At 42.7% G+C, this 14,321-nt stretch overlaps 1 protein-coding gene across 12 annotated transcripts in view; it reads left to right on the top strand.

Moving 5' to 3' along the window:
- Window positions 1-14,321, top strand: part of TRRAP (transformation/transcription domain associated protein) — a 144,525-nt gene that overhangs the window by 119,607 nt on the left and 10,597 nt on the right. For 9 of the 12 annotated variants that reach the window (XM_066272265.1, XM_066272254.1, XM_066272262.1 and 6 more), the window contains 7 exons: window positions 4,147-4,375; window positions 4,949-5,214; window positions 6,395-6,495; window positions 7,157-7,358; window positions 8,563-8,727; window positions 10,761-10,851; window positions 13,352-13,551. In XM_066272265.1, coding sequence (XP_066128362.1) covers window positions 4,147-4,375; window positions 4,949-5,214; window positions 6,395-6,495; window positions 7,157-7,358; window positions 8,563-8,727; window positions 10,761-10,851; window positions 13,352-13,551 — 1,254 coding nt within the window. The remainder of the gene's footprint in view (window positions 1-4,146; window positions 4,376-4,948; window positions 5,215-6,394; window positions 6,496-7,156; window positions 7,359-8,562; window positions 8,728-10,760; window positions 10,852-13,351; window positions 13,552-14,321) is intronic. The other 3 variants (XM_066272266.1, XM_066272264.1, XM_066272267.1) reach the window with 2 other exon arrangements.

Below are 14,321 nucleotides of genomic sequence, written 5' to 3'. Positions count from 1 at the left end.
AGAGAACTTGCACTATTTGACTAGCACTGCAGCTTCCTGGAAAAGCCCTATTCACAGAGTTTGTCTGTTTGACCCGACGCAGAGCCCATTCAGTGAGGAAAGTCATATCTGGTAGCATTTGTCAAAACCAGTGGCAATTGTGTTAGAATTACAGCCTCCTGATGCAGCAATACCAGCTGGGGTGCAGAAGAGACTGGCCAAGTAAAGGAGAGAATAGGGAATGAGATGTCCATAGAGGATTTCTAAAGCTCTTAACATATTCCTGGGAATCTGGGGGGCTCACAGATCTTACGCACACACTGGGAGAGTTGAGAAGACCCTAAGCTTTCACCACTGGCTGACCTGGAGGCATGGTACAAGGAGGAAAGGAAGGCTGAGGCGGAACTGAACACTTCCGGGTGGAGTGTGGAAGGTGTGCAGTAGGCACACACAGGTCCTTGGTGGGGACTGGAGACTTATTTCAGGTCTTTAAGGAAATCTCTCTAATCATTAGTTGACTACTAAACTGAGAAGAGACTTTAGTGGTGCATTCTACAAATAATACAGACTTTATAGAATTAGTCCAAGAAAGTCACCAAACAGCAAAAAAAAAAAAAAGAAAAAGAAAAAAAAACCCCAAAGAAAAAACCCTTTACAAATAAATGCCTAGAGAGGAGAGATCTGATTTCCAGAGTTGTCATATTATAATATCTAAAATGCTCAGTTTTCAACAAACAATTAGAAACACAAAAAGAAATAGGAAAATAACAGTTCATATAAAGGGGGGAAAAGCAGTTTCGAGAGACTGTCCCTGAGGAAAGCCCAGTTGTTGGACTTAATATTCGTAAATTTTAAATTAGCTATGGTAAATGCATTTAAAGAACTAAAAGAAACCATATGTAAAGAATTTAAGGAAAATATGAGAATGGTGTCTCACCAAATAGAGGATATCAATGAAAAGATAGATTTTTTTTTAAATAGAAGAGAGTTTAGGTATATAACTGAAAATAACTGAGCTTCACTAGAGAAACTCGGTAGCAGATTTGAGCAGGTATAAGGAAACGTCAGTGAAGATTGATCGCTTGACATTGTCCTGAGGAACAGAAAGAAAAATAATGAATAAAAATAAACAGAGCCTCAGAGACCCATGAGACACCACCAGGCAGACCAACGAGAGTCCCAGGAATAGGGTATGAGAAGGGAGCAGAAGGAATATTTTAAAAAATAATGCATGGCCTGACCTGCGGTGGCGCAGTGGATAAAGCGTCGACCTGGAAATGCTGAGGTCACTGGGTCACTGGTTCAAAACCCTGGGCTTGCCTGGTCAAGGCACATATGGGAGTTGATGCTTCCAGCTCCTCCCCCTTCTCTCTCTCTGTCTTTCTCTCCTCTCTCTCCCTCTCTGTCTCTCCTCTCGAAAAATGAATTAAAAATTTTTTTTAATAAATAAATAAATAAATAATGCCTGAAAACTGCCTACATTTGGTGAAATTAAGAAACTAATTCATTTACATTTAGATAAAAAAATTAAAATAGGAATAAATTTAACTTTTGTGCTTCAAAGAACATCAAGAAAGTAACAAGATAGCCTATAGAGTGGGAGAACATATTTGCAAATCTAATAAAGGACTTTTATCTAGAATGGATAAAGAACTCTTATAAGTCAACAATAAAAGACAACCCAATTTAAAATGGACAAAATACTTGAGTAAATATTTCTCCAAAGATATACAAATGACCTATAAGCACATGAAAAGATACTCAACAGTATTAGTCATTAGGGAAATGTAAATCAAAACCACAATGAGATAACCACATCACAACCACTAGCATAGCTAGAATAATAAACAGTAACACATGTTGGTGAGAATGTGGAGAAAATATAACCTCATACATTGCTGGTGGGAATGTAAAATAGTTCTGATTCATTAGAAAGTGTATTAATTCCTTAAAATGTTAATCATGGAATTACTGTAATAATTTAGAATCTATTTCACTCATAGCTATAAATCTAAGAGAAGTTAAAACATATGGCCAAACAAAAAACTTAAAAATATTCAGAGCAGTAATATTAGTAACAGCCAAAAATGTGGAAATATCCCAAATGACCATCAACTGATAAATGAAGAAATAAAATATGGTATATTCTTAAAATGGAGTATTATTTATCAATAAAAGGAATGAAGTACAGATAACGTTGCAGCTTGGGTAAACCTTGAGAGTATGCGGAGACACAGAAACTCACATACTGTATGATGGCATTTATATATCGATGGTGGTCACCTGGAGGAGGAAGAGGGGAGCGTGGCTACCAGTGGGTACAAAGCTTTTGGAAATTATGTAAAAGTTCAATATTTAAATAGTAGTGATGGTTATATAACTCTGGCACTAGACTTAAAACTACTGAATTGTACACCTTAAAAGGTAGTTTGGATGTGTTAATTATATTATCAGTAAGGCTATTATAAAACAAATACTCTATTGTTTGGTTTCCAGTAAGCTCTTTGTAGGAGTGAGGATTAGATAAAGGTTTTAGAAATCTACATGTAATGAACTAAACTTGAAATATAGATAATTCTTGTAGGCAAATTTTTTTTTTTTTTTTTTTAGCAACAGAGACAGAAGGACAAATAGGGACAGACAGGAAGGAAGGGAGGTAGGCAGTTTTTAACAATCCAGATTCTGCTCAAAGGAGCATCCAGCTGGAGGGGGATGAATATCCACATGTAGCAAAATGTGAAGTAACTAGAGGTCCTGAGTCAGTGCTGCACAGGGAGGAGGGTCCTGTTGGGGGAGGTGGGACTTAATGGGAGAATTTGGGTGTGCTCAGAATTGTGGCAAGGCCTCCCAGTAAGATTTCACCAGAAGCTGGGTGCCAGCAACACCTCTGGAGTTTAAAAGGTAGTAAACTAGACAGACTCATAAGGGACGTGATTGAAAATGTCCATACCAGGCGGAAACTCACCAGGTCCCGATGGGTTCCTCTTCCTGATCTTTTACAAACTGGGCCTATAAACGTTTGGTTTGAATGCTAAGTTGTATCTGTTACCACCTGTGCCTTATTAACCAACAGCATGGTAGGTGCTAAATAAAGGAGTCCAGACACAGCTTCCCGGGAGTCCTGCTGTCTCTTGAGTTGCCTTCCCTACCGCCCACACTGTGCGGAGTGCTGCGCTCCCTTACCTTACCATGCTGTGCTCAGGAAGAAAGCAGCACTATGTGACAGGAGTGACCCCCCAGAGCTCCCGAGGGGTGGGGCCAGGCAGCAATCTCAAGCCTTTCTCGGACTTTATACACCTCAAAGACTTTCTAAGAACAGCTAAAATAAATCTGAGAGGTCTGGGATTCCAAGAGAAAACTTAGCCAAGTTCACCCAGGATGAAGCTGGGAGCTGGTGGGACTCAATGAGCCCGTGCTGGTACCAACATTGGGCTGGAATCTGCATGATGGTCCTGGGCGGGCTTCCTCAGAATCTTGCTGACTACACCAAATGAAAGTTGACATAAAAAACAAAAAGAAAATTTCTATATCAGGCCAAAGAGATTATCAGAATCATGTTTTAAAATGCTTAATATGACTGGGATTTTTTTAAAAAGATTTTTATTTACTGATCTTAGAGGATGGAGAGAGAGAAAGGCAGGGGGAGGAGCTAGAAGCATCAACTCATATAAGTGCCTTGACCAGGCAAGCCCGTAGTTTTGAACCGGCGACCTTAGCATTCCAGATCGACACTCTAACCACTGCGCCACCACGAGTCAGGCATGACTGGGATTTTAAATGTTGATAGAAGGAAGTCTTGAGGGCAGAGGGACTAGACCATTCTCTTAGGCATTGGTAGACAAAGCCAACTGTAATGGGGAGTGAGAGGATTGTTTGGGGGGCTGTGCATTAGCAAGTTTTGGTGTATACTCTCCCTCTCCATCTCACAGTGGCCACAGAGCTGAGGTTTTAAAATTGGGGGGATGAGGAGAATAGTGTTGGAGGTGAAGAATAAGTTCAATGTGGAATCTTGGAAGCCAAGGTAACTTTGTAAGTTAGAGTGTTTCCTTTCATAATCGAATTGTGAGATCTTTACAATAAATCAGATTTCTGATTGATTCTGGTTTATTTTCTCATGTGATCATTGATATAATGCTTACTGTGGACTCTTATGTTGGTCCCATTCAGGCTGCCCAGCAAATCATTGAACTTCAGGAAGCTGCACAAATAAATGCAGGCTTGCAGCCCACCAACCTGGGGAGGAACAACAGCCTGCATGACATGAAGACGGTGGTGAAGACCTGGAGGAACAGGCTGCCCATCGTGTCTGACGACTTGTCCCACTGGAGCAGTGTCTTCATGTGGCGGCAGCATCATTACCAGGGTAAACCTACCTGGTCCGGCATGCATTCATCATGTAATTTTCCAGACACCTGCTGTTCCGGTTTCATGTCTTGGTTTTGTTCTATTTTTCCTTTCACCAGATTTTCTATTTTTTGGCGGGTATGGAGATGGTGGTGGTATGGCAAGGCAAAGGAAGGTAGCAAAAGATGGGAAGGGTTGTTTCCTACCTGTTAGGTCTTTCTAGCTACAACAGAAGTGTTACTGGACGCTGCTTGTTGCATCCGGGCTCAGGCTGGTGCGATCAGAGCTCTGGTTGTGGCTCTTTGTTTTGAAACCTCTCCCCCCACTCAAGGAAGAGTTGCTCTCAGGTGGCTGGTCCCCTCTGCACATGCCTTAAACCTGCCAGGCATCTGTTTAGAGCAGCCTTCATGATTTAGAGAGTCAGAGGGTAACACTCACCTTCATAGGTAGTGCTTTTGTATGTCTTCCTTCTGATACAAAACACAATGAAAAGCAACAAGAGTTTATCATGGAGCTTTCCATTTTCATAAGCCATGTGTGTTTGTTTTCATTTTTATTTAAGCCTTATTGTGGAACACTTCAAAATCTTTGGCATGAACTGATAAATCTTTTCTTTGCTCTCTAGCTATTGTAACTGCATATGAAAATAGTTCTCAGCATGATCCAAGTTCAAATAATGCTATGCTTGGGGTTCACGCATCAGCTTCAGCAATCATCCAGTATGGAAAAATTGCCCGAAAACAAGGACTGGTCAATGTAGCTCTGGATATATTAAGTCGTATTCATACTATTCCAACCGTTCCTATTGTGGATTGCTTCCAGAAGATTCGACAGCAAGTCAAATGCTACCTCCAGCTGGCAGGAGTCATGGGGAAGAACGAGTGTATGCAGGTAGGGTACTGGTGGGACCTGGTGCCTGCCCCGTGCCGGGCAGGCCTGGTCAAGAAGGGCAAGAGTGCCGCACAGGAAACCCTGGGTCAGATAACAGGCAGGAGGGTTAAAAGTTCCTGCAAATACAGCCTAGTGGGGAAACAATCCCTCCTAAACCAGGAAGGGAAAGGAAATCACTGGAGTATTTGAATTACATTTTATTGTCTCTGTTGTACCACATACTTGGTTAATATATTTAAGGAAAAAAATTAAAAACTGTAGAAGTATGAGGGCATTGTAAGGTAGATTTTGGCTATGTTTAGAGCAAATTAATAAAAACAATGAAACTGATAGCCATATAAAGTTTGCAGAAAATATACCCTTAAGGTATGTAGAATTAAATTTGGCATTTAGTGATTCAGTTTTAATACAGCTGTCAACAACTGTTCATGCTAGGCAAATCTGTTGTCAATTTATTTTTTATTTTTTATTTGAATTTATTGGGGTGTAGGTTCAACTGTGGAACTCAGTAAAACATCTGCACACTGCATCATGTGCCCATCGCCCTGAGCAAAGTCTCTTTCATCCCTGTTCCCCCCAGCCCCTTTGCCCATTCCATCTACCTCCACGCTGCTTTCTCTCTGGTGTCACCACACTGTTGTCTGAGTCTCTGTGTTTTATATACATACTGGCATGTGTATGTATATATATATATATATTTTTTTTTATTTTGCTTAATCCCTTCACCTTCTATCATCCAGTCCCTCAGCCCCCTTCCCTGACAGCTGTCAGTCTGTTCTGTGTGTCCATGTTTCTGTTTCTAGTTTGTTTGTCAGTTTATTATATTCCCCATACAAGTGAGATCAATTAAAATCAATCAATCAATTTAAAGTACAGATGTAAATAACCTTTAGTACTTAATGTCTAGATAAATATTTCAATTTTTTAAAACTTACTGACTTTAGAGAGGGAAAAGGAAAGAGAGATAGAAATATTGATGTATTGTTCCCCTCATTCATGCATTTCTTGGTTGATTCTTGTATGTGTCCTGACCGAGGATCAAACCCACAACCTTGGCATGTTGGGATAACGCTCTGACCACCTGAGCTACCTGGCCAGGGTATTTGTTATATTATTGAATTTGTTATATTATTGTCTAGAAATTTCAAGAAATTTTTTCTACACTCTTTTTTTTAAACAGGGCCTTGAAGTTATAGAATCTACAAACTTAAAATACTTCACAAAAGAGATGACAGCTGAATTTTATGCACTGAAGGGAATGTTCTTGGCTCAGATCAACAAGTACGTATGTTGCAGAGGAATACAAGAGAAGATTCATCAGATTCTTAAAAATGGGTATTTGTTGCCTGAAGCCAATGTGAAGGTCAAGCTGAAAATTGGTCTGGTTCAGTGACAGTTGTCAGGGTCATACCCCTGCAGAGATAGTCACTTACAGCTGATTGATTAGCCAGTTTGGTATATAGTACTTTACAGACTTGTTAAAAAGTAGCTGCTTGAAAACAAAGTGGCTGATAGCGTGGATTCCTTTCCCTGTTTTCTCAGCACGCCATTTGGGAGCAGAGTTGATCCCCTCCCTTTTTTTGTGACAGAAAGAGGGACAGACAGACAAGAAGGGAGAGAGATGAGAAGCATTAATTCTTTGTTGCAACTCCTTAGTTGTTCACTGACTGCTTTCTCATATGTGTCTTGGCTGGGGGCTACAGCAGAGCGAGTGACCCCTTGCTCAAGCCAGTGACCTTTGGGCTCAAGCTGGTGACCATGGAGTCATGTCTGTGATCCCACGCTCAGCTGGCGACCCTGTGCTCAAACCGAATGAGCCCGTGCTCAGTCTGGCGACCTTGGGGTTTTGAACCTGGGTCCTCAGCGTCCCAGGTCGACACTCTACCCACTGCGCCACCACTTGTTCAGGCCCAAATTAATGTTTTGGTTTGTGTCCTCACAGGTCTGAGGAAGCAAACAAAGCCTTTTCTGCAGCTGTGCAGATGCACGATGTGCTGGTGAAAGCTTGGGCCATGTGGGGCGACTACCTGGAGAACATCTTTGTAAAGGAGCGGCAGCTGCATCTTGGAGTGTCGGCCATTACCTGTTACCTGCATGCATGCCGGCATCAGAATGAAAGCAAATCACGGAAATACTTAGCCAAGGTGAGGCCAGAGACGTAGCTTTGACCAAAGATGATCAGGTAGCTTCAAGTTTTGGTGACTTTTCAGCTATTTCTGAATCCATGCTTGGTGAGAGGCTTATTTCATGCTTTTACTCTCCATTATCATCACTCTTCAGAGTGTCTTCGAGTTCAGTTTAAAGCTGTAGAAATAGACCTGCACATACTCGGGTCCCAGGAGCTGCAAAGCTGATCCTGGTGTCTGGGGCTCAGGTCTCCAGTCCAGTGTTCTCGGTGGGATCTCACACTGGACAGAGGTTCCTACAGACCAGTGCGGGCTCTGCGAGGAGAGCTTACCTGCTGGGTGCCTGTTTGATTTCCATTTCACACCTGTCAGCTCTAGTTGCAGGTGACATTGTATCCTATGACTTCTGCACATGCTACAGGGTAAGGTCATGGTGGCTGGCCTCCTCATCCGACGTCGTGGCGTGGCACCAGGCACAGCATTGGCATAATCTGCCTTTGCAGTAACGTGTGCCCAACGATGGTCATCTACTTGGGAGTGCTTTGGTGCTGCTCCCTCTCTTCTCTGCCAAGAAACAGATAAATGTGTACAACCCAGGGTTAGTTCTTGCAGAAAACTAAAAAAAGTTGTTCTTTTCTGTTTTGTCCCCATTAAAGATTAGGATTTTTTTAGAACTCCTTGATGTGAGGCCAAAATTTGGACTGCACATCAGCCCATGGCAGTTATAGCCAACTATAGATACAAGGCAATTGTCATAATACAAAAAACTACCTAAATATGTGACTCAAATGTGCTTATTTCTAGGCGTCATTGTTTCAGACATCCTTAGACACGAGGCTGCCACCTTGTGGCCTGCCTGATACTAAGGCAGTGTTCATTTGAGATTTTTAGCAGAAGTCCATTTTGTTTTGATGGGATCACAAGTGTGAATTAGCAGGTTGGCAGGCCTCTACCACCTGCCTATTGCTTCCTGAGGGTCACTGGCCTCCACTAGCCAGCTAATTGGATCCATTAGTAAAACTAAATCTAGACAAAAAACTTTATTCAGATTTTTGGTTTTATTTATCTATAAGATTTGTCTGTTAAGTTTAGCAATATTGTTGACATTGTCATAGATATGTTTCCAGTAAAACTGCTCTATGTGGTATTTTAATGCTGAGAAGACATCGCTTAAAGGCCTCAGAATTTTCATTCAACTCTGGAATTTTTCCTTTTTTCTTAGGTGCTGTGGCTTTTGAGTTTCGATGATGACAAAAATACTCTGGCAGATGCTGTTGACAAGTATTGCATAGGCGTGCCGCCTATCCAGTGGCTGGCCTGGATCCCGCAGCTGCTCACCTGCCTCGTTGGCTCCGAAGGAAAGCTGCTTTTGAACCTCATTAGCCAGGTCAGATTAACGAGGTGTCTTTGCTCAGAAAAATATTATGTCTTCATTTCACATTCTTTTTTTCCAGAAAGAAATTGTGTATGCTCAAAGTATGGAAAATAAGTCAGAGATGGGAACATGGACACATTTAAATATCACTTGATATAAAGCACAATCAAATGTGATTGAAGAATATATCAGAGTTGAAATGAAATACTTTGTTTTAGCATTGCAGTATTAATTAAAATGGTACTTTCTTTGCTTGAACATGTTGCAAGTAAAATAAATATTCTCTTAAACTGTGAGATTACTGGTAGGTGGGTTGAGAGTCACAGTGACCTGTCCAATCAGTAATTTGTAATAGATTTCCTGTTTGTGCTGGGAGGTCTTTAGAGCTTCCCTTTACAGTAAAAGTCACCCATAAATGTGGAGGTTGTTTCCCTTGGTAAAGGTGTTTGGCTGTGGCTGCTATAGGCTGAAATTGTGTCCAGTGGGGTTGGGCATGAGGGGCATTGGACAGATGACTTTCATGACCATTATTTGAGAATGGTTCCAGAATGTTCCTGTCCTGAGGAAGACTGGGGTTAGAGAAAGAACCCAAACAGAGAAAATTTTTTTTTCTTAATTTTTAGGTGAGAGGAGGGGAGATAGTAAGACAGACTCCTGCATGTACCCCAACCAGGATCTACCCAGCACCCCCGTCTGGGGCCAATGTTCAAGTAACAAACTATTTTTAGTGTCTGAGACAGACATGCTTCAATGACTGTCCTCAGCACCAAGGGCCACACTTGAGCCAATCAAGCCACTGGCTGTTGGAGGGGAAGAGGGAGTGGAGTGGGAAAGGGTGGAGGAGAGAGCAGATGGTCACTTTTTGTATGTGCCCTGACTGGATATTGAACCTGGGACATTCATACACCAGGCCAATGCTTTATCTATTGAGCCACCGGCCAGGGCTGAAACAGTAGAAATTTAGATACTTCAGTCTGAGTTAAAGTACTTTTGACTGTGCTTCCTTTTATAAAATGATAGTCATAAAACTTTTCAGCTCTGGCCAGTTGGCTCAGCGGTAGAGCATTGATTGGACCGGCGTGTGGATGTCCTGGGTTTGATTCCCAGCCAGGGCACACAGGAGAAGCAATCATCTGCTTCTCCACCCCTCCCCCTCTCCTTTCTCTCTCTCTCTCTCTCTCTCTTCCCCTCCCGCAGCCATGGCTCCACTGGAGCAAAGTTGGCCCAGGCGCTACGGATGGCTCCATGGCCTCTGCCTCAGGATCTAGAATGGCTCTGGTTGCAACAGAGCAATGGCCCAGATGGGCAGATCATCACTCCCTGGTGGGCATGCTGGGTAGATCCTGGTTGGGCACATGTGGGAGTCTGTCTCTCTGCCTCCCGCTTCTCACTTCAGAAAAATACAAAAACAAACAACAAAAAAAACCTTTTTGTGAATGAGGAACATCATCATCAAGCACCCAGGAGCATGCCACTCATCATTCTGTCGGTTTACTCTGCTTGTTATGTGGGGTGCGTCATCTGTATTGTACCAGGAATGGTTCTTGTTTCCTTGAGAGGAGGAGCCCTGTAACCCCGATTTTGTAAAACTGGTTTTTCTTGCCACGGACAGAAAATCCTCCGTCTCTTCCTTGCTGTATAGAGTTAAGTCATTTGTCAAAATGCCTGTCAGCTGGAATCATTTCACAGTTCCCAGTGAACTATGCCAAATACCAGACTAGGGTCATTTTTCTGTTGTTGCCTGAGTGAGATTTGCTGAATCAAATGAAAGTCTGGTTTCTGTGCAATTAATGGTCCCCATGCAGAACTGCTGAAATGCATGTGCTTTGTTGATTTTTCTTGGATCTTTTAAAGCTAAACTGGAGATCTTACCTGCTGTTTAATCTGGCCTATATCAGGTTGGTGGAGTAGTGCTCAATTCCTTGGTCCATGTGCTGACCAGTTACCCACTTCTCATTTACATCCATGATTGTGATGCAAATTGTATTCATCCAGAAGCACAGGGGTGAGCAATGCACTTCATTACTCCGTGTCTCTCTGTGCAGGTCGGACGAGTGTACCCCCAGGCAGTCTACTTTCCCATCCGGACCCTGTACCTGACCCTGAAAATAGAGCAACGGGAACGCTACAAGAGCGGTATGTCTTGTCCAGTCTGCTGTGGACACATGCCGGCCTCACAGCTGACGTGCTAGCACGTTGGCCAGTCTTTTCTATAGCCAGTAAGCGGGTTTTAGGGACCAGAAGACAGAGCCTGATCTTCTGAGTGAAGTTTGTGGTTCTCCTTTGCCATGATGTAATTGGGTATCCGTTTACTTGAATGATTTGATCCTTAAGTAGAAATCATATATGAAATTTTTAGCTATAAATAATTACAAGTAACTTGTCTTGTTAGTTATACATCCTGACACACAGGATAAATGTTGGTTACTATGGTTATATTATTTAGATTATAAGGAGTAGCTTCAGCAGAGTCAGCATAGACATCGGTCTTACCAGGTGTCAAGATTTAGTCAAAATATAAGATTTTAAATCTATATTGAGTAGTCATGGTATGTGAAGAAATAACTTATTTGGTGGTTTCAGTTGCCCAGCAAACATGGTATTTTGTAAACAATTAAAGGACCGTTTGCCTCAAAATATTTATTTTTATTTATTTTTATTTTTTTATAGAGACAGAGAGTGAGTCAGAAAGAGGGACAGACAGGGACAGAGAGACAGGAATGGAGAGAGATGAGAAGCATCAATCATTAGTTTTTCATTGCGCGTTGCAACACCTTTGTTGTTCATTGATTGCTTTCTCATATGTGTCTTGACCACGGGCCTTCAGCAGACCGAGTAACCCCTTGCTGGAGCCAGCGACCTTGGGTTCACGCTGGTGGACTTTTTGCTCAAACCAGATGAGCCCGCGCTCAAGCTGGTGACCTCGGGGTCTGGAACCTGGGTCCTCTGCATCCCAGTCCAACGCTCTATCCACTGCGCCACCGCCTGGTCAGGCTGCCTCAAAATATTTTTTTTTTTTTTAAATAAATTTTTATTTTAATGGGGTGACATCAGTAAATCAGGGTACATACATTCAAAGAAAACATTTCCAGGTTATCTTGTCATTTAGTTCTGTTGCATACCCATCACCCAAAGAGAGATTGTCCTCTGCCACCCTCCATCCAGTTCTCTTTGTACCCCTCCCCCTCCCCCTCCCCCTCTCCCTCCTTCCCTCCCCCCACCCCCCGTAACCACCACACTCCCGTCCATGCCTCTTAGTCTCGCTTCTATGTCCCACCAATATATGGAATCCTGCAGTTCCTGTTTTTTTCTGATTCGCCCATTTCACCCCACACAATGCTACCAAGACTCCACCATTCCGCTGCCAGTGATCCGATGTCATCATTTCTCCTAGCTGAATAGTATACCATGGTGTATATGTGCCCCATCTTCTTCATCCAGTCCTCTATTATTATTATTATTATTTACAGTGATTAAAAGCCTTTAAGCAAACTCTTGGCCAGTACAGCAAGAATCCCTAGAAGAATAGTGTCCTTAACATGTTCACCAAGTCCAAGTTGGCCCCATCACCATGCCAAATCCCTGAAAAATGCAACCCAACCACAGTTCAGTCTGTTAGGAGCTGTCACAGGGAGCAGGAGTCCAGGAAAGTTCCCCACAGGAAAAGTCCGCATGGCACTGGAATTGTTGTCACCATTCTATACTTTGCAGCTCATGTCCAAGTCCCAATGACTGCTGCTTCCAGCTGGTAATGATTCAGGTAGACTGGAAAAAGCCATTTGCAGCATGCGTGGATATGGAGCTTCTGTTCTCCTCTGCCTGGAGAGTTGAGACCAGGTTGCTTTTCCCTGGAACTCTGTGACTGTGGCCTGGTAAAGAGAACCTTGGGATCAAAATATTTTTAACATGCAGATATTCGCGCTACGAGAGCAGTCAGCCTGAGCAGTGGTTTGCTGGCCGCAGTGGCATGCCTGCCAATGGGCTGTGAGTCTGGAAAGCACAGCACACTCCCCTCTAACCTTCGGGTCCATCTGGGCACATTGGTGTTTTGGTCATTTGAAAATTAGGATTTTTTTATTTTAAGTGAGCTGAAGCTAGGAAAATGGAGTTTGGGGGTTTTAGTAATGTTTCTCATATAGCAAATGACTATATTTTTCAAAACTATCATTTTACACATGCGGTTTGGCTTTCCTAGGTGAAAAATATATACTTGCTTGTTAACTACTTTTAAGTTCTCTTAGCTACAGGACAAGGAATGTGTGTTGCCAAATACATTTTCTATACATTTAACAAAGGTTCATACTTAGAGTCAAGTTAAAGGAGAGAGTGCAGTGAACACTTGCACGGCCTGCCTGGTTCCCAAGCTGGCATGCTGGCACACTGCCCCCTGGCCTCTGCCAGCCTGGACGCCTCTGTGGAGCCGGCGGAGCCAGGCTGTGGACAGTCGCACTGTCCATGCCTGAGTCCCTCGTGCCCTGCTGGGAACCAGCAGAACTCCCGCAGTCCTGGGAAATGGCCTCGTGGTGTTAGCACACTGGCAGGAACCCGCGTTCCTGTGGCCCATGGGTCCTAGAGCACCGAGCTCTAGCATCGGTCAGTTTCGTGCTGACATTGGCGTTGTGTGTGTTGCTCTCAGATTCTGGACAGCAGCAGCCAAGTTCAGTGGGTAACCAGTCCCATTCTGCATCAGATCCAGGGCCCATAAGAGCAACAGCACCCATGTGGCGCTGCAGCCGAATCATGCACATGCAGCGGGAACTGCACCCAACCCTTCTGTCTTCCCTGGAAGGCATCGTCGATCAGATGGTCTGGTTCCGAGAAAACTGGCACGAAGAGGTATTTGGGTGTGATCTCAAGAGTGTCATTCTGTATGCTTTTGTGGCCACATGACCACCTGCAGTTAGCTGCCTGGTCACTTTCTGTATAAGGTCTACTGGAAAGTTCTGTCCGTTTTTGAAATAAAACAAAATACAAATTTTTCTTACCGTCAGTAAACTTTATTAAATAATATAATTGCCATTATTATTAATGATTTTTTGCCAGCGTGAGGGCAATTTGTATATCCCATTTTTGAAAAATGTTTTATCTTTTGATGTGAAAAATTGAACCAGTGCTTGTTTGATATCTTCTTCATTTTTGAATTTTTTGCCCTTCAAAAAATTTTGTAAGGACAAAAACAAGTGATAGTCGGAGGATGCTAAGTCCGGGGAATATGGTGGATGCGACAGACATGCTTCTGTAGCATTTCTTCCTTGTTGAAATTCGTAAAAATTACAGTGGCGTAAATGAACTTTATCAGTAGCCATGGGTACACTATCGCTTCACACATAAGACTAACGTGAATTAATTTTGTTTCAATTTGCTAAGTCAGTATGTATACATTAAGTGATAAAAATAGAGAGGCACACATACGCCAAATAAACATGTGCTTACGTGTTGAAACTTGTGATAGAAACGGACAGAACTTTCTGGTAGACCTTATATTTATTTTTGAGTTGTATGATGGAGGAAAGCTAATGTCTGCATACCGGTGTGGCCTTAAATAGTTAACACAGAGACTTCAAATGAGGGCTAAATTGAGAAAACCTTTTCTGCCCTTAAGATGC

This window comes from Saccopteryx bilineata, chromosome 4 (genome assembly GCF_036850765.1).
Source record: "Saccopteryx bilineata isolate mSacBil1 chromosome 4, mSacBil1_pri_phased_curated, whole genome shotgun sequence".
NCBI classification, from domain to species: Eukaryota; Metazoa; Chordata; class Mammalia; order Chiroptera; family Emballonuridae; genus Saccopteryx; species Saccopteryx bilineata.
This window is presented reverse-complemented; position numbering and strand designations above follow the sequence as displayed.